General features: G+C 42.0%; 1 protein-coding gene across 5 annotated transcripts in view; it reads left to right on the forward strand.

Annotated features, from left to right (window-relative positions):
• Positions 1 to 847: 847 nt before the first annotated feature.
• The window catches only part of ORC2 (origin recognition complex subunit 2), a 31,481-nt gene continuing 18,557 nt past the window's right edge, over positions 848 to 13,771 (forward strand). The window contains exons 1-9 of one of the 5 annotated variants that reach the window (XM_061608043.1): positions 848 to 973; positions 5,317 to 5,380; positions 5,826 to 5,926; positions 6,817 to 6,960; positions 7,155 to 7,241; positions 9,282 to 9,374; positions 10,715 to 10,746; positions 12,223 to 12,280; positions 13,534 to 13,718. In XM_061608043.1, the coding sequence (XP_061464027.1) occupies positions 5,836 to 5,926; positions 6,817 to 6,960; positions 7,155 to 7,241; positions 9,282 to 9,374; positions 10,715 to 10,746; positions 12,223 to 12,280; positions 13,534 to 13,718 (690 nt within the window). In that variant the 5' untranslated portion in view covers positions 848 to 973; positions 5,317 to 5,380; positions 5,826 to 5,835. Of the gene's footprint in view, positions 974 to 1,400; positions 1,531 to 1,674; positions 1,765 to 5,316; positions 5,381 to 5,825; positions 5,927 to 6,816; positions 6,961 to 7,154; positions 7,242 to 9,281; positions 9,375 to 10,714; positions 10,747 to 12,222; positions 12,281 to 13,533; positions 13,719 to 13,771 lie in introns of those variants that run through there. The other 4 variants (XM_061608041.1, XM_061608044.1, XM_061608042.1 and 1 more) reach the window with 4 other exon arrangements.

Below are 13,771 nucleotides of genomic sequence, written 5' to 3' on the forward strand. Positions count from 1 at the left end.
GGGATTAGCATTAAAAGCAAGTATTGGATTAAATACTTTCATATTGCCAAGGTTTTCAAAGCACTGCCCTCTCCAACAGCCCAGGCTCAGCCTGGGGCACACAAGAGAAAAAAAACTTTAAGCCATATTCTTACTTATTACTGAAGCTGAAGATCTGAAAACCACCATTTTCTGACATTGCAATCAAGCCCAAGCACTGCCTGGGTCAACAAATCACAACCCTGGCTTCCCTTATTGGCTACAATCCTGAAAGGGTGGGGTTAGGGCCCCAGCTTGGGAAAGTTATTTTTTTGAACTACAACTCCCATCAGCCCAATCCAGTGGCCATGCTGGCTGGGGCTGATGGGAGTTGTAGTTTAAAAAAAGTTAATTTTCCAAGCTCTGCTAAGAGCTGCTATACATAATAAACAGATTAATAAACAGATTAAACAGTCACGGGGGCGGCTGACGTTTTGGTGTATATCTCAGGAACCAGACCACCTAGAAACTTAATTTTTTAAAAAATTGAAGCAGAGAGTCCGGAGATTAAGGTACGTTAGCTGGAGACCCAGAGGGGACCCCCTGAAAACCAGAAACTCCCACTGAAAATCGGACACCTGGTAACCCTACTCCATCTTGCACCCCACCCCACCCCTGTTGGGACACCACTGGGTGGTGGTGCTGCTCCTTGGCATCGCCTGGGCGGGAAGGAAGGAGGGAGGGGATGCAGCGAGCAGCAAGCAGAGGATGGCTGACTGGGAAAGGGTGGGCGGCCAGAGCCTTTGGTGTATGCGTGTGTGAATCACGCATGTGTGGCTGGGGGAGGCGCTGGAAAACCGGAGATCCACGTGTTTGAGGAGAATATGGCTGGAGACCGCAGACGGCCCCCTTTTGCCGAAGACTGGCTGAAAACCGGAGATTTGGCAACCCCAGGACCATATCAAAAAGTCACAAAAATTTGGCAAGCTTTCGAGTTCTCCAAATGTTACACAAGGTAGGGGGGCTTGCCAGCCCCTTTCTGGCGGACGAAAAATCCATTAGGGAAGGCCCAGAACCAATTCTAGTTTATTTATTGACAGCCCAGTTTAGGTTTCTGACATGCTGGAACTCAAAGGGACCACCAGGGCCTAGCCCCACCCAAGCCTTCTTCGCGCTTCCTCAAGGCGACTGCTGCATCGTGTGCGTGCAGCCCTGGGAGCAGCAATGAGCCGCCAAGGAGGCTGAATTTGGGCTGCTACCGTCTTTCCCAGGCCGCTCCCGATCATTTTCTGCCTGTGCAGAGGCCGCGGCTCCGCCTACCTTACAGAACGCGCGACTTAGACTGAACGGGTCAGGGCAAGAGAAGAGGAGTCATTCGCCATTGGCTGCAAAAGGGAGTCAATCACAAATCCCAGCGTAGGTTGCCTATTGGAAGAGGGCGGCCAGCCAGGCCCAGCCCATTTGAACGAGTGAGGACAACTCTAGGAGGGGGCTGGGCTAGGGCTAGGGCCGACGGCGCGGGAAGCGAACGCTGCTTCCGGCTCCGCGCGGAGGGCTGTGGCGTTCGTCTCTGTGAGTTAACGGTGGGCTGTGGCGGGGCGGAGCGAAGCGGTGGATGGTGGGGGTGTCCCGCGTGCGCGGTTGGCCAGCGAGGGGAGCGCGAGCGCTGGGGAAAGCTAGCATAGAAAATGTTGAACTTGCAACCCAGTATGTCCTTATCTCAGAGTAAGCCCTGTTGAGCTCAAAGAGCCTTGCCTCTGCATAGACTTTTCCAGGACTGTGCTGTACAAATCAACGGAAGAGCAGGTAGCCATAAGTTAATGAGGTCTGATGTTTCTTAAAACTGGCTATGGACCTGTGGATGGCTTGCCTCGCGAAAATCGTCATTTGGAGTCATGTGAGAATCCTCACCCCCCCCCCCCGCCACCTCCTAGGAAAAATAAAATGGGCATATTTAACGACCTGTTTCTCCTGGTTCCGTAGGAACGAACAAAATAAATTCTGAAAACCATCCATATATAAAAGGAAAGCCTTTCCTCCATCTCTGCAACAGTCAAGTGGGCAATTTTTCATCCCGGTCCTGAATTCAGCTGGTCTTTGTTCCTAGTGAATTGATTGTTTTAAGACTGCAGTTTTCGCATATATCTAAAATGTGGTTACTCAGAATTAAGTCCCGTTAATTTGAGGGGGGATAGTTCACAGTATGTTAGTGTTTTTGGAATGCAGCCTTACAATGTAATTGTAAGTATATTTACTCAGAAACAAATCCTACTGAGTTAAGTAAGACTTAATTTGGAGTGTCCATAGTTAAATGCTACTGATGTTCAATTAAAATAAGTCCCACTGTTCAGTGTTACATAGTCCTGAGTCAGTTAAATTGTATATGTAGGTTTGTAGCCTTAAGCTGTGTAGTATACATACTTATGTAAGAATAAAGCTTCAGTATGGGGTCCCTTAAGGTTTGATTCTATCCCCCATGCTATTTAAGATATACACAAAACCGCTGAGTGTGGTCAACCAGAGTTTTGGAGTTTGTTGTCAGTAATATGCTCATGACACACAGCTCTAGTTTTCCTTTACATTTGCAGGTGTGGCAGTGGATGTACTAAATTGGTGTCTTGCCTCGGTAATTGGCTGGATGAGAGCCAGTGAACTGAAGCTTAATCCAGAGGCACTGTTAGTGGGTGGTTTTATAGACTAGATCAATGGTTCTCAAACTTTTTTGGTTTGCGGCGCACTGTAAAACATATAAAAATTTTCTGGCGCACTTGGTGTACAAAATTAAAAATATATTAATATACTTTAAACTATGAATAAAAATAACTATACAAATGGGTTTCTTCTCATTTTTAAAATATACTTTCATAATATTCACAGCACACCTAGTCACCTCTTGCAGTGCACCAGTGTGCCGTGGCGCACCGTTTGAGAATCACTGGACTAGATGGATGAGTTGTGGCCTGCTCTGGATGGGGTCACACCCCCTCTGAAGGAGCAGGTACATAGCTTGGGGATACTACTGCATCCATTACTGTCGCTTGAGGCTCACGTGGCCTCGGTGGTGCGGAGTGCATTCCATCAGTTTCAACTGGTGGCCCAGCTGAGCCCCTATCTGGTCAGGGATAGCCTAACTTCAGTTGTCTATGCTCTGGTAAGCTCTAGGTTAGACTACTGTAATGTATTGTACTTAGGACTTCTTTTGAAGATGGTTTGGAAACTCAAGCTAGTGCAGAATTCAGCGGCCAGATTGCTCACCAGGGTAAGGTACCAATTCTGGCACAACTGCACTGGCTACCAATTACTTTCCAGGCTGAATTCAAAGTGCTGGTTTTGACTTATAAAGCCTTATGCGGCTCAGGACCTCAATATCTCAAGGACTGCCCCTTCTCATATGAACTGACCCAGACTCTGCGGTCATAATCAGAGGCTATTCTTAGTGTGTCCCCTCCTTAAGAGGTTTGGAAGACGGCATTGGGCCTTTTCAATGGTGGCCCCCAGCTGTGGAATGCTGTCCCTAGCTGTGGAATTCTTTCCCCAGGTAGCAGGGCCAGCACCACACGTGACTGGGCACTTGGGCACCAGTGTGTCCTGAGCCCACGGAGCCCACATGCCCAACCTATCTACCTCTCGGTTTGTCCTTAGGAAGAATGCCCTGCTCTCTGTGTGCGTAAGGCTGCCATCAACCAAGATGGCAGGGGGGGGCTTCCCTAAGGGGCTCATGCCCTCGCTGCCATCTTGGCTGATAGCATGCATGTGCGCTACGCACGCACACATGTCTGCCATCAACCAAGATAATGGTAGAGGTATCAACCCCTTAGAGAAGCTTCTGCTGCTATCTTAGTTGATGGCAGGTATACCCACGCAGCGTGCACAGCATTCATGGCAAGGGAGAGGTAAGTGGGGTGTGCGGATGGGCATTGTGGGCCTGTGTAGTCTGTATGGGGGGCTGAGAGCTCCCTCTGCGATCTGTAGCAGGGTCAGGAGAAGGGGAGTGCTACCCTCCCACCCTAAGGAGAGGCCCTTCAGGGGCCCCCCTGGGTGGCAGGGACCCTCGGCCAGGGCCCGACTTGACCACCTTCTGGTGCTGGCCCTCCCATGGAGGCATGTCTAGTGCCTTCTTTAGACATCAGGCAAAGACCTTCCTTTTCACTCATGCCTTTGGCCCTTGAGGTGCGCTTAGCTTTTCTTTTGGGTTTTAAGTTTTTATATTGTATGTGTTTAAATTTGTGTTATGTTAATTGTGTGTCTTCTGAGTAAAGTTGCATTAGGTCAGTCTCAAATTAACATTCCAGGCACCTACTGTATCCTTACATCTCCTAAATTAGGTTGTAATCCTGAGGGTAAGCCTCATTGAATTCAATAGGTCTTAGTGTAGGACTTATTCAGTAGGACTTCTTTCTGAGTAGACATGGTTAGGATTGTACGGAAAATGATAGTTCATATGCAATGTAGCATGTCGCAGTTATGGTGTGATAGCAGATGCCCCTCAAAAGATCTCCCTTTCTTCCTAGAGATATTAAATTACAGATGTTAAAAATAGAATTCTGACATCAGACTATTTGAGGAACGGTGTAAATTTGTCTTTATGCTTATCATTGGCTTTCTTCATTTTGTGTAAAGTGTAGTTTAACCATGTACTATTGCTTATGCAGTAATGAGCTTCACCATCTCAGTTCTGTGAACGTTCATCTATTTATGCAGTAGAAATATATCCCACTTTTCAACTCAAGTCCTTAAAGCCGGTAACAATGTATATAAAATGCAACAAATAAACTGAGAACCATGCTCAAAAGTAAAACAAGCAACCATACTAGGCATTAGGGCAGTTACTATAAGTTGGCCCTGCGGGAGTCTGCAAAGATTTGATCCAACTGGAGCAGGCCCTGATGTTGTTTGTGCCTTGCTCTCTTCTTCCATACCACAGGGCAGTTGGTGTCAGTTGGCACAGGATGAGGGGTGGGAGAGTGGAAAGTCTGATTGGAGTAGGCTCTGATGTGTTCTTTGCCTGCCTCTCTTTCTCCTCCATTCCACAGGGCAGTTGTTGTCAGTTGGTCCTGTGCCTGGGAGGTTGATAAAAGTTGGCAAGGACAGTAAAGGCACCAACAGACATACCTGTATGTAAAAAGAAAATTGTGTGTGTACACTTAGACCCACTTGTCAATACCGAAAAGTGAGAAAACTCAGATAAAACAAAGCGGGTGTCAAAAATTACATACCTGGATCCCTTTTTCCCAGGTTGCAGATTTTAAAAATTGCTTGTGGTACAGTTGGGGAATCTTTCAAAATGTCAGTATATTGTGTCAAATCCACCTTTTGACCATTTGCTGATGTTTCTTCTGACTTTTCTTTTTATTTCAGATTAAACAATGCTATGTGGGACTTGGACAACGTTGGCTCATCCACTTACATAGGCTCACCCTATGTAAGTGAATTCTTTCTACGCTCATCCATTCTGATACATAAGATTGGTTTTATGTTTGTAGTTCATTTGAATAGAATTCATTTCAGTGGTTGGATTTTATATATCTAAAGTGAAAAATCTGAATTTTGCTTTGTTTAAGATATGATTAACAGTGGGGTTCTACTTAAAATTCAAGATGACTGTCAAGATGGCTGTTCTAAATGCTAATAAACATCAGCAAGCGCTTGACTAAGATGTCCAATACCTTGTTTAAAGTGAAGAAAAATGATTAAGTCTTTATGTACAAAGAAGAAAGGATTATTACTGCTACTACTCATAAATTCTAAGCTTTTCTTCCTATGCCATGCATTTCAGGCTTGGTTACTGCTCATATTGGCAATGAGAATAGTTAATGGTTCTTGTTCCTTGATGGGAATATGATACAATGCTTTGTTTTTGGTTGTAGTCTTCTTGCTATGAGTAATCCAAAGATAAAAACTAGCAATGCCATAGAGGTCAAGTTTGTGGCAGATGAGGATGTTTTGAAGCACATTTCTGAAGATTCAGGTATGGATTACTTGGCATTAAAAGGCCACCTTATTTTAATAATTATAAAATGAGGTACTAGACCTCTCAGCTTGAGGGTTTTTGTTTTTGTTTAAAAGTGATTTGGATATATTTAAATGCCTTTTAAGTTACATACTTTAAGAAAGGAGAATGCCTGATGCTCTCTGAATACATGTCATATTGGACACCCCTATTTTTTTTGTTGGTTTTTGGAAACACACCAAAAATCTCAATCTTTCATCCGTTTCTTGAAGGAGCTGACTATTCTTTGTACAGTTTTCCCCCTCTCATGATGATGTCCCATGAGGTCAGGACTGAATGCTTATTTAGCATTCAGAAATCTTAGGATTGCAAGTTCAGATCTGCATTGGTTTTATTATCACTAGGGCTTTATACGCTTACCCACTTAGGTTGGATTAGCAGCGGGGAGGCTTTTGTTGGAAGACTGTCTTTGGCTAGTTCTGCTGTCTTGCCTTCAGCTGAACCGTTCGCAATAGTGGCACCTTCTTTTGAATAATAGTTTTTGGTCACCTTTTCTCAATAAAAACAGGCTAAGAGATTTAGGCTGCAATCCAATACATGTCTACTCAGAAGTAAGCTCCATTGGGTTCTTTTGGACTTATTCCCAGGTAAGTATGTATGGGATTGCAGCCCAAGTCAATGTTCTCAATTGCTCTGAACTGAATGAAGTCTAAATGGAAAATCATGTATCAGTACATGAAAAGGGCTAAGGCTGCACTTATTAATATGTGCTAGAATACAGTGGGTGTTACTTCTGAAGAAACATTTATAGTATTGTGTTAAGTGTATATGTAGATAAAGAGTTGGCAGAAACAGAAGGACAATTTACTGTTGTTGTTTTTAAAAAACAAGCCTTGCTGCTCTTCCAGGTCTTAAGGTTCGGAAGAACAAAACTCCACATACACTTGATGTAAAAAGATGGGTGAAGGAAACGGAAAATCGCTCAGATGGTGAGGGCCAGGATATTTTTGAAGAGCAGGACTATGTGTCTGTCCTAGGAATAGACATCCAAGGTATTTATGAGAAAAAGGTAACACTTTGGGAGACCATTCACAGCCATAGCCATGTGGAAATTGGGTAAGAAATGGCTGTGTTCAACATTGATATCTGTGTTTTCCTTTGCTCTTTGGCAGATAATTGTTACAATTCCCCCCCCCCCAAAAAAAAACACCTAGTTTGCTTCTTAGTATTTGTTTGTGTTTTTAAGGTTCTTTGAAAAATGGCTCCAGTGCAGGTGGTGGGGATGTCTTCTCATTCCAAACTCCAAAACGTTCTAACAAGATGGCAGAGATGGGTGTGTACTATTTTGTTGAGCAAGTTTAATTCTTTGATCTTAGTCTTGGTGCCAGATGGGAAGGAATTTAAAATTTCAACTATTTTATATTTGTTTTCAGTTATAAAAAGTTACTTTCTGTTTAGAAACTCAGGAAGTTCAAAAGGTCACAGGCAGCCCAGGATACTGAAGACAGAAAAAGAAATCTTTGCTGTAGGAAGCAGAAACTTAACAAAACTCTACTGTACATCTGAGGTTGTGGGTAGGAGTTAGAATAATAAATATAAGCAAAAGGCAATCAGGGAGCAGAGAGTAATTGGTGGGGTTTAGTAGAAAGAGAAAGAGCTTGAAATTGGGAGAAGGCCAGATTGGGATTGAAAGTGGGAAAGGCAGAGGACCCGAACAGATTCTAGGAACAGCAGGGAGGCTGGAATCTGCACTGCCAGTGGATGAACTAAAATTGATTTGTTACTAGGGCTAAGTAGGGAAACAGTGTAAACTAGTTTTGGATGTGGTTTTTTTCCCCCATGCTATTTTAGCGTTCTAATTGTTCTTATGGCTAAGTGCTTTAAAGTTGTTTTTTGTTTCACTTGCTGCTTTTTGAGAACTTCCAATAAAATCTAAATTTGTTGCTCATTTAAAATTTTACTGGTGCCTTGATTTTCACCCTACATCTCATTATCTTCTCACACTGCCCAGTACAACAAGTTGGCTGGGCTAATAAGTGGCCTGGTTCGCACATAATCCTAAATCATGGTTTAGTTAGCCTAACTGTGGTTTTTCTGAATGTGAGAACCCAGCCCAGCAGGCTAGCCATGGTTTGTGTCCTGCCAATAATTTACAATGTGAAGCCATGGTTTGTTGGCGGCTCATGTACCACGGCTTGTTTTAACTTTGGTTGCTATTATATCCAAACCCGTTAGCTTTGCTTGACCATGGTTTGTTTGGCCACTCCACCTCAGAAGCTTGTCAGGCTACAAAGGTTCTAGACAAGAGGTGCTAGAAAAGAAATTAAGCTCTGGAAAAACCAGCATTTGTTTGCTAATCTGTGAGACAGTGAGTTAATTTGGCTCCTCCGTAGTCCTTTTTGCTCCTGTGTTGTGCTGAGCTAAGCCATAGTTTGAGATAATGTATCATCTGAACCAGGCCTGATGGTTGAGTTCTCTCTTCCCTAACCACAAACCATGGTTTGGCTTAGCATGTCATGTGAATCAGACCAGCTTGTGACTCAGTGAGCAAATAATGGCTGGACATTATACATGAACACAGCCAATCAGTTACAGAGGTTATAGGGTTGTTTTAGTGAAACAGGAGGAATTAATTTAGCTGATTTGCTTCCCCCGCTTCCTCACAGTGCAGGCCCATTCTGTTTACTTTGATACAGTACATCCAGTGTCTGTTGGTGCTGTTGAGTAACAAAATATTTGGGATATGAGCATGACTTTGGGCGCAGTCCTGAGAACCATATGAGTAGCCCTGTAGGGTAGTGAGGCTTTTGACTTCTATTTCTGAGCCCTTCCCTTCCTCATGACACTTTGTTTCTAAGCCTTGGAAGAGCTTCAAAAAGCGTTTATGTAGCAGCATGGTAGATGCTATAGTTCAAATGTTTAAAAGATAAAGATCTCCTTGGTGTATGCAACCCTTGATGCCCCTATAGTAGATTCAATATTGTAGTTTTAAATATGCTGTTGGCCACACCCCTCTGGTTATCTTGGCCTTTTGTGGGCATTTGTACCATGCTGCTTGTATTGTTTTTGTAACTGTGTTTTGATCACACCTTTAACATTGTAATAAGCCACTACGACTGAACAGTGAAGTTCTTTAACCTTATATGTTACAATGACTAACCGATTGTTTACATCAGCCTTCCCCTACCTGGTGCCCTCCAGGGTTTTGGACTACAACTCCCATCAGCTCCAGCAGAATGGCCAGTGGTTAGGGATGTTGGCAGTTGTACCCCCGAAAGCCTGGAGGGCATCATGTTGGGGAAGGCTGTTTTGCATTATATTAATATGTTGTGTGCATGCTTCTTTAATCTGGCGCTTCTCTTTTTTTTCAAAGCCTCTGAGCTAGCTCAGACAGCAGCAAATAAAGTAAAACATGAGAACCTGAAGAATCTTGGAAAGGAACCAAGCACCCCTCAAAGCAGCACGAGTAAGTTCTATTGAAACGAAATCAAATGCATTGGTAAGAGCTCCATTTGGTAAAAGGTGCTTTAAAAAAAATCAAATTCTGTCCATTTGTTGGAACCTAAAAATTCAAGTTTTGCTTTTGGGATAAATCTTGCACATTGTATGCTTATGCGCCGTTTGCTCTTATTTCTTTTGGGGGTTGTATTTTGTAGCACTTAGAATTTAGTATTGATATGCTTATTCTTAACGAGAGAAGGAGAATTGGGGCATGGAACGTCTGGACAATAGGTGAGTAAAGTCAAAGAGATTAGGACTTTGGGAGACGTATGCTGAGTAAAGAAATCCCACTTCTTGATCAATGTGAGCCTGAACTAGACAAACTAGATTGTTAAATATTTAGCAAAAATTGTCACACTTATTTCTTTTCTTCATAGCCACCCATGCACACAGCCAACTAGCTATTTAAAAAGAAAGTTGGATTTTGGAATCCCATATTTGTAGCTTTATACTGTGTTTATTTATTTATATACTGTTTCAATCTAAAATATTCATTAAAATAATCAGTAAAAATAAACATCAAGAACAAATTACATACATTTTTTAAAATAATAAAATTATACTTAAATAAAATCACATGTTAAAATTGCATGCTACAGCGCTCAGGGGTTGCATAACTAGTTAAAGTCTGTTTGTAGCATGATTATTGCTATGCAGATTCCAGGGATTTCAGTCCTAATCCAGCAAATTTTTCCACTTGTTGGATGATAATCTGTTGCTATTCTCATGACTGGATAGTTACTGAATGAGTATTGAGTGAATGGCTCCGATAAAGGAACTGCTTGCCAGTGATTCCAGGAAAAGCACAGTCTGGCTCTACAGATTTGCTAGTGCACAATTTCTTGTCAGCTGCTTGTACACAGCCATAAATCTATACACATATTAAGAACCCGTATAAAAATATGCTGGTATTCAGAATTGGGGATCGTGTATTATTTGAGTGAGCAATTTAGTTAAGATTCAAGAAGCGTTGGGGTGATAGGAAATGGTTTACCTAGAAGAGATTCAGGTAGTGGAGCAGCCAAGGCTGAAAATTCCCTGTGCTAGGCACAGGATTATGCCCATACAAAATATTCAGGATAACTTGGTTCATCCTTTTTACATGGAAAGGCACAATGATGAATTTGTCACCAGCAGAGAGATTGTGTTACTTCTCCATAGAGATGAGGAGACTATCCCATGTCCAACTTTATTTGCAATTTGCAGTTTGATCTGGGATGAGTATCTCAAGATACTTTGTTGAGGAAGTACAAAAGAGCTAATGTTTGTAGGTAATTTGTGACACAGTCTTTGTTTAATTTCCAGACTACTCTGGTTCAAGCAAGGGCCAGGTAGAGGTGAGTGGCAATTTTTCGTTGTCAAAAGCATCAGTCATTGATGGGGAAGGACCTTTCTTCTTTATATTTAGAATCCCCTAAGTATCATCTTCAGTAGTTTGGTCAAATACAGGACTGTCTGAGACAGCTCTGAACATCTTGTATTGACTCTGAGATCCAGTAAAATGCTTAGATTTCCAGACAAGTTTTAAAATAAGTTAGATAAATTTTCTCAATTGTTTCCTTTCAGTGATCCTAGACTTGTATTCAGTAAAACTGTACTGCTTAGCTATGTCCATTTTGTTTAAGTAGCAACCCATAAGGTTTTATCCAGCAGTGTTGCTCAGCTGATAGTTGCCATCAGTGGGACTGAGAAGGAAGCAGTTTTCAGCTATTCCCACTCCTTCCTGCAACCCCTGCCCCCCTGTGTCCTGGAAAGTCCCCCAACCCTCTGGAGCTTATTTAGGGAGTGGGGCTGCAAGGGGAATTTCTGCTTCCTTCCCCATTCTGCTGATGGAAGCCTTACTGTCAGCTGAGCAATATATAAAAAAGCATTCTGAAGTATTTTGTAAACTAGGGATTGGAGTCATCTAGCAGAACAATATATTAATCTTTGCGATAAAATACACACCATATGTAGCAGCAGGATAGGCATGTCCTCCATATTGTTGTTCAGGTTTAGATGTGAATTGGGTAGCTGGAGCTTTTAAGGAAACTATTTCCATCACAACTGGCCACCCATATGGATTTGTCATGGCCCAGGAGTGCTCCATGAGCTGTCCAAGCATTAAGATCAGCATCTACTCTCCGGCTTATCTTTACAAGATAACTGATTGACAGGTACTATAGCCTAAGCCATCTTGGTGGAGGCACTGCAGCTATGGAACTCTCTCTTTAAGGAGATCTGACAAGTTTCCTCTCATCCCATTTTTTAAATGGGTATTGACATCTTTTTAATGCTAGAAGACATTTTATTAGTGATTGTATGGGTGCAAGGTTTTAATTTGATTTTTTTTTCTAAATTGTTACTGTAAGCTGCTTTTTTGTAAGTTGCCTTGAAAACTTGTCCATATAACTTATGGATCATTCTTGAAAGATCAAGTCATGGTCTCCCATGATCTGATTTGTTTGAGTATGAAGTACATGTGAGATGAGATGGAGATTGCTTAATGTAGTCCACATCTTCTGCAAATACTCATGACATTTCCAGATCTTTTTAAAGTGTGTTTAATCTTCAGATATCCCTCTGAAGTTGATAAATGATACCTGTAAATCTGTAGGTTTGGAAGCAACTTAGCTAAAAAATTAAACAAGTACAAACTGGATTCTTAACTAACTTTGTTAGTCTCTAGGTCCAATAATATGAGATTCCACAACTAGATTCTGCAAACTAAATTCATTTTCTGAGATTATATAGTGATCTGATTAGAGAGTATACATTTTAAACAGAAGAAATTTTGTTTTGAAGACACCTAGTATGCTTGCTGTTGTTAACAGAGTAAAAAGAATGAATTTGTGTCAAAAACACCTTACAGACTCAGGAAAAGAATTACAGGTAAGGCATTTACATTAAATTCTAACTAACATAGTTTGTTGCAGCAAAACCAGCAAAGAATGTTATGGCACCTGAGAGACTAACAAATGGATTATCACATTAGCGTTCGGTTTTTTGTGCTCTTTTCCAAAGTATAGAAAAGCAATACCTTCATAATGAGCGTACTGTGGTTATGTGAGGTTTTACACCTTGTAGATTGCCAGTGAGGTTCTCAGGTCCAATGTAACTGAATTAGCAGAACAAAACTTGGGGAAATTGTGTAGAACTTCCTTCTATCTGAAAAGTTCAGTGACACACAGAGATTTCCCCTAATACCAATTCTGAAGCTATTGTCTGGGTGGATAGATCTGTTAGTTGGATTCACTGTCTGCTTTGGTAAACCGAGTGTACTTAATCCAAAATGTAACATTTCTTTAATGTCTTGGATTCAGTTAAGTAGTCTAATTCTGTAGTGTTCACTCATTTTTAGACCGAAACTGCTCTGATTGGGATGGGGTTTTCATACATTATAGCAGATTCCTGGGTTTCTGTCTGTGCGCTCATTTTTCCACATTAATATGTGCAAAATGTGGCGTGCAATAGATATTCCCTGTAATTCCAGTGTACAAAGTGCTGTTTATATGAACTAAAACGGCACCGCCCATGTAGAAGAGGGAGGTATTGGCAGGCTCAGAGGAAACCGAAGCTTTGAAGAAGTTAAGAAAAAAATCATAAGGCAAAAACCGAGGGAGAACCCCAAAAGCAGACCAATGATGATAGAGCAAATTTGGTGGCGTTGGAATTATGACTGATTGGGGTGAGGTATAGAGTGGCTGGAATCCTGAGCAGCTGCATGGCGTACAGGAGCCTTTTGCTGCAGGTCCCACTTGTCAGTATCTCTTACTGAAATTCTGCTTCTGCCTCCAATTGTGTCCCTCCCTCCAGTCTGTCAGAATAATGGAACCCTTGGGTTAAAAGTGGCATTACTTCCCTGCTACATGTTGTCCCGCGCCCACCACCAGGTTGTGTTGAGATTCTGCTGTTATTAGGGAAGGTGACTGCATGGCTTATGTGTGCGTGTCTGTGAGTTGAAAGGAGAGCTCCATTTATTATCTGTGGGAGAAAGCAAGGAAGCAATTAAGGATTATTTGTAGATGGCTTTCCCCCCTATCTAGTATGTCATCTGAAGTTTATATACAAAATAACCAATGTACAAGATATGTTAGGAAAAGAAACTCATGACTGTCTCTTGCCAAATGTTTCCTTTTTTTTAGCCTTAAATATGTGCTCTGATAGCGAAAGTGATTATTCTACTTCGTGCTCTGAAGAAGAGGAGGGTAACAGTTGTAAAGAAACCGCTGATGGAGCTGTTGATCCAAAAATGCCAACCAGACCCCAAACATCTTTTGTTCCAGCCAGCAGAGAAACACCAGCTAAGAAGCTAAAGAGAGATGTTCCTGTGAGTGTGCGTGCAGTTCAGTTTGTTAATTACATTGACTATTGATCATAGCA

The sequence above is a fragment of the Rhineura floridana genome, chromosome 2 (genome assembly GCF_030035675.1).
Source record: "Rhineura floridana isolate rRhiFlo1 chromosome 2, rRhiFlo1.hap2, whole genome shotgun sequence".
Lineage (NCBI taxonomy): Eukaryota > Metazoa > Chordata > Lepidosauria > Squamata > Rhineuridae > Rhineura > Rhineura floridana.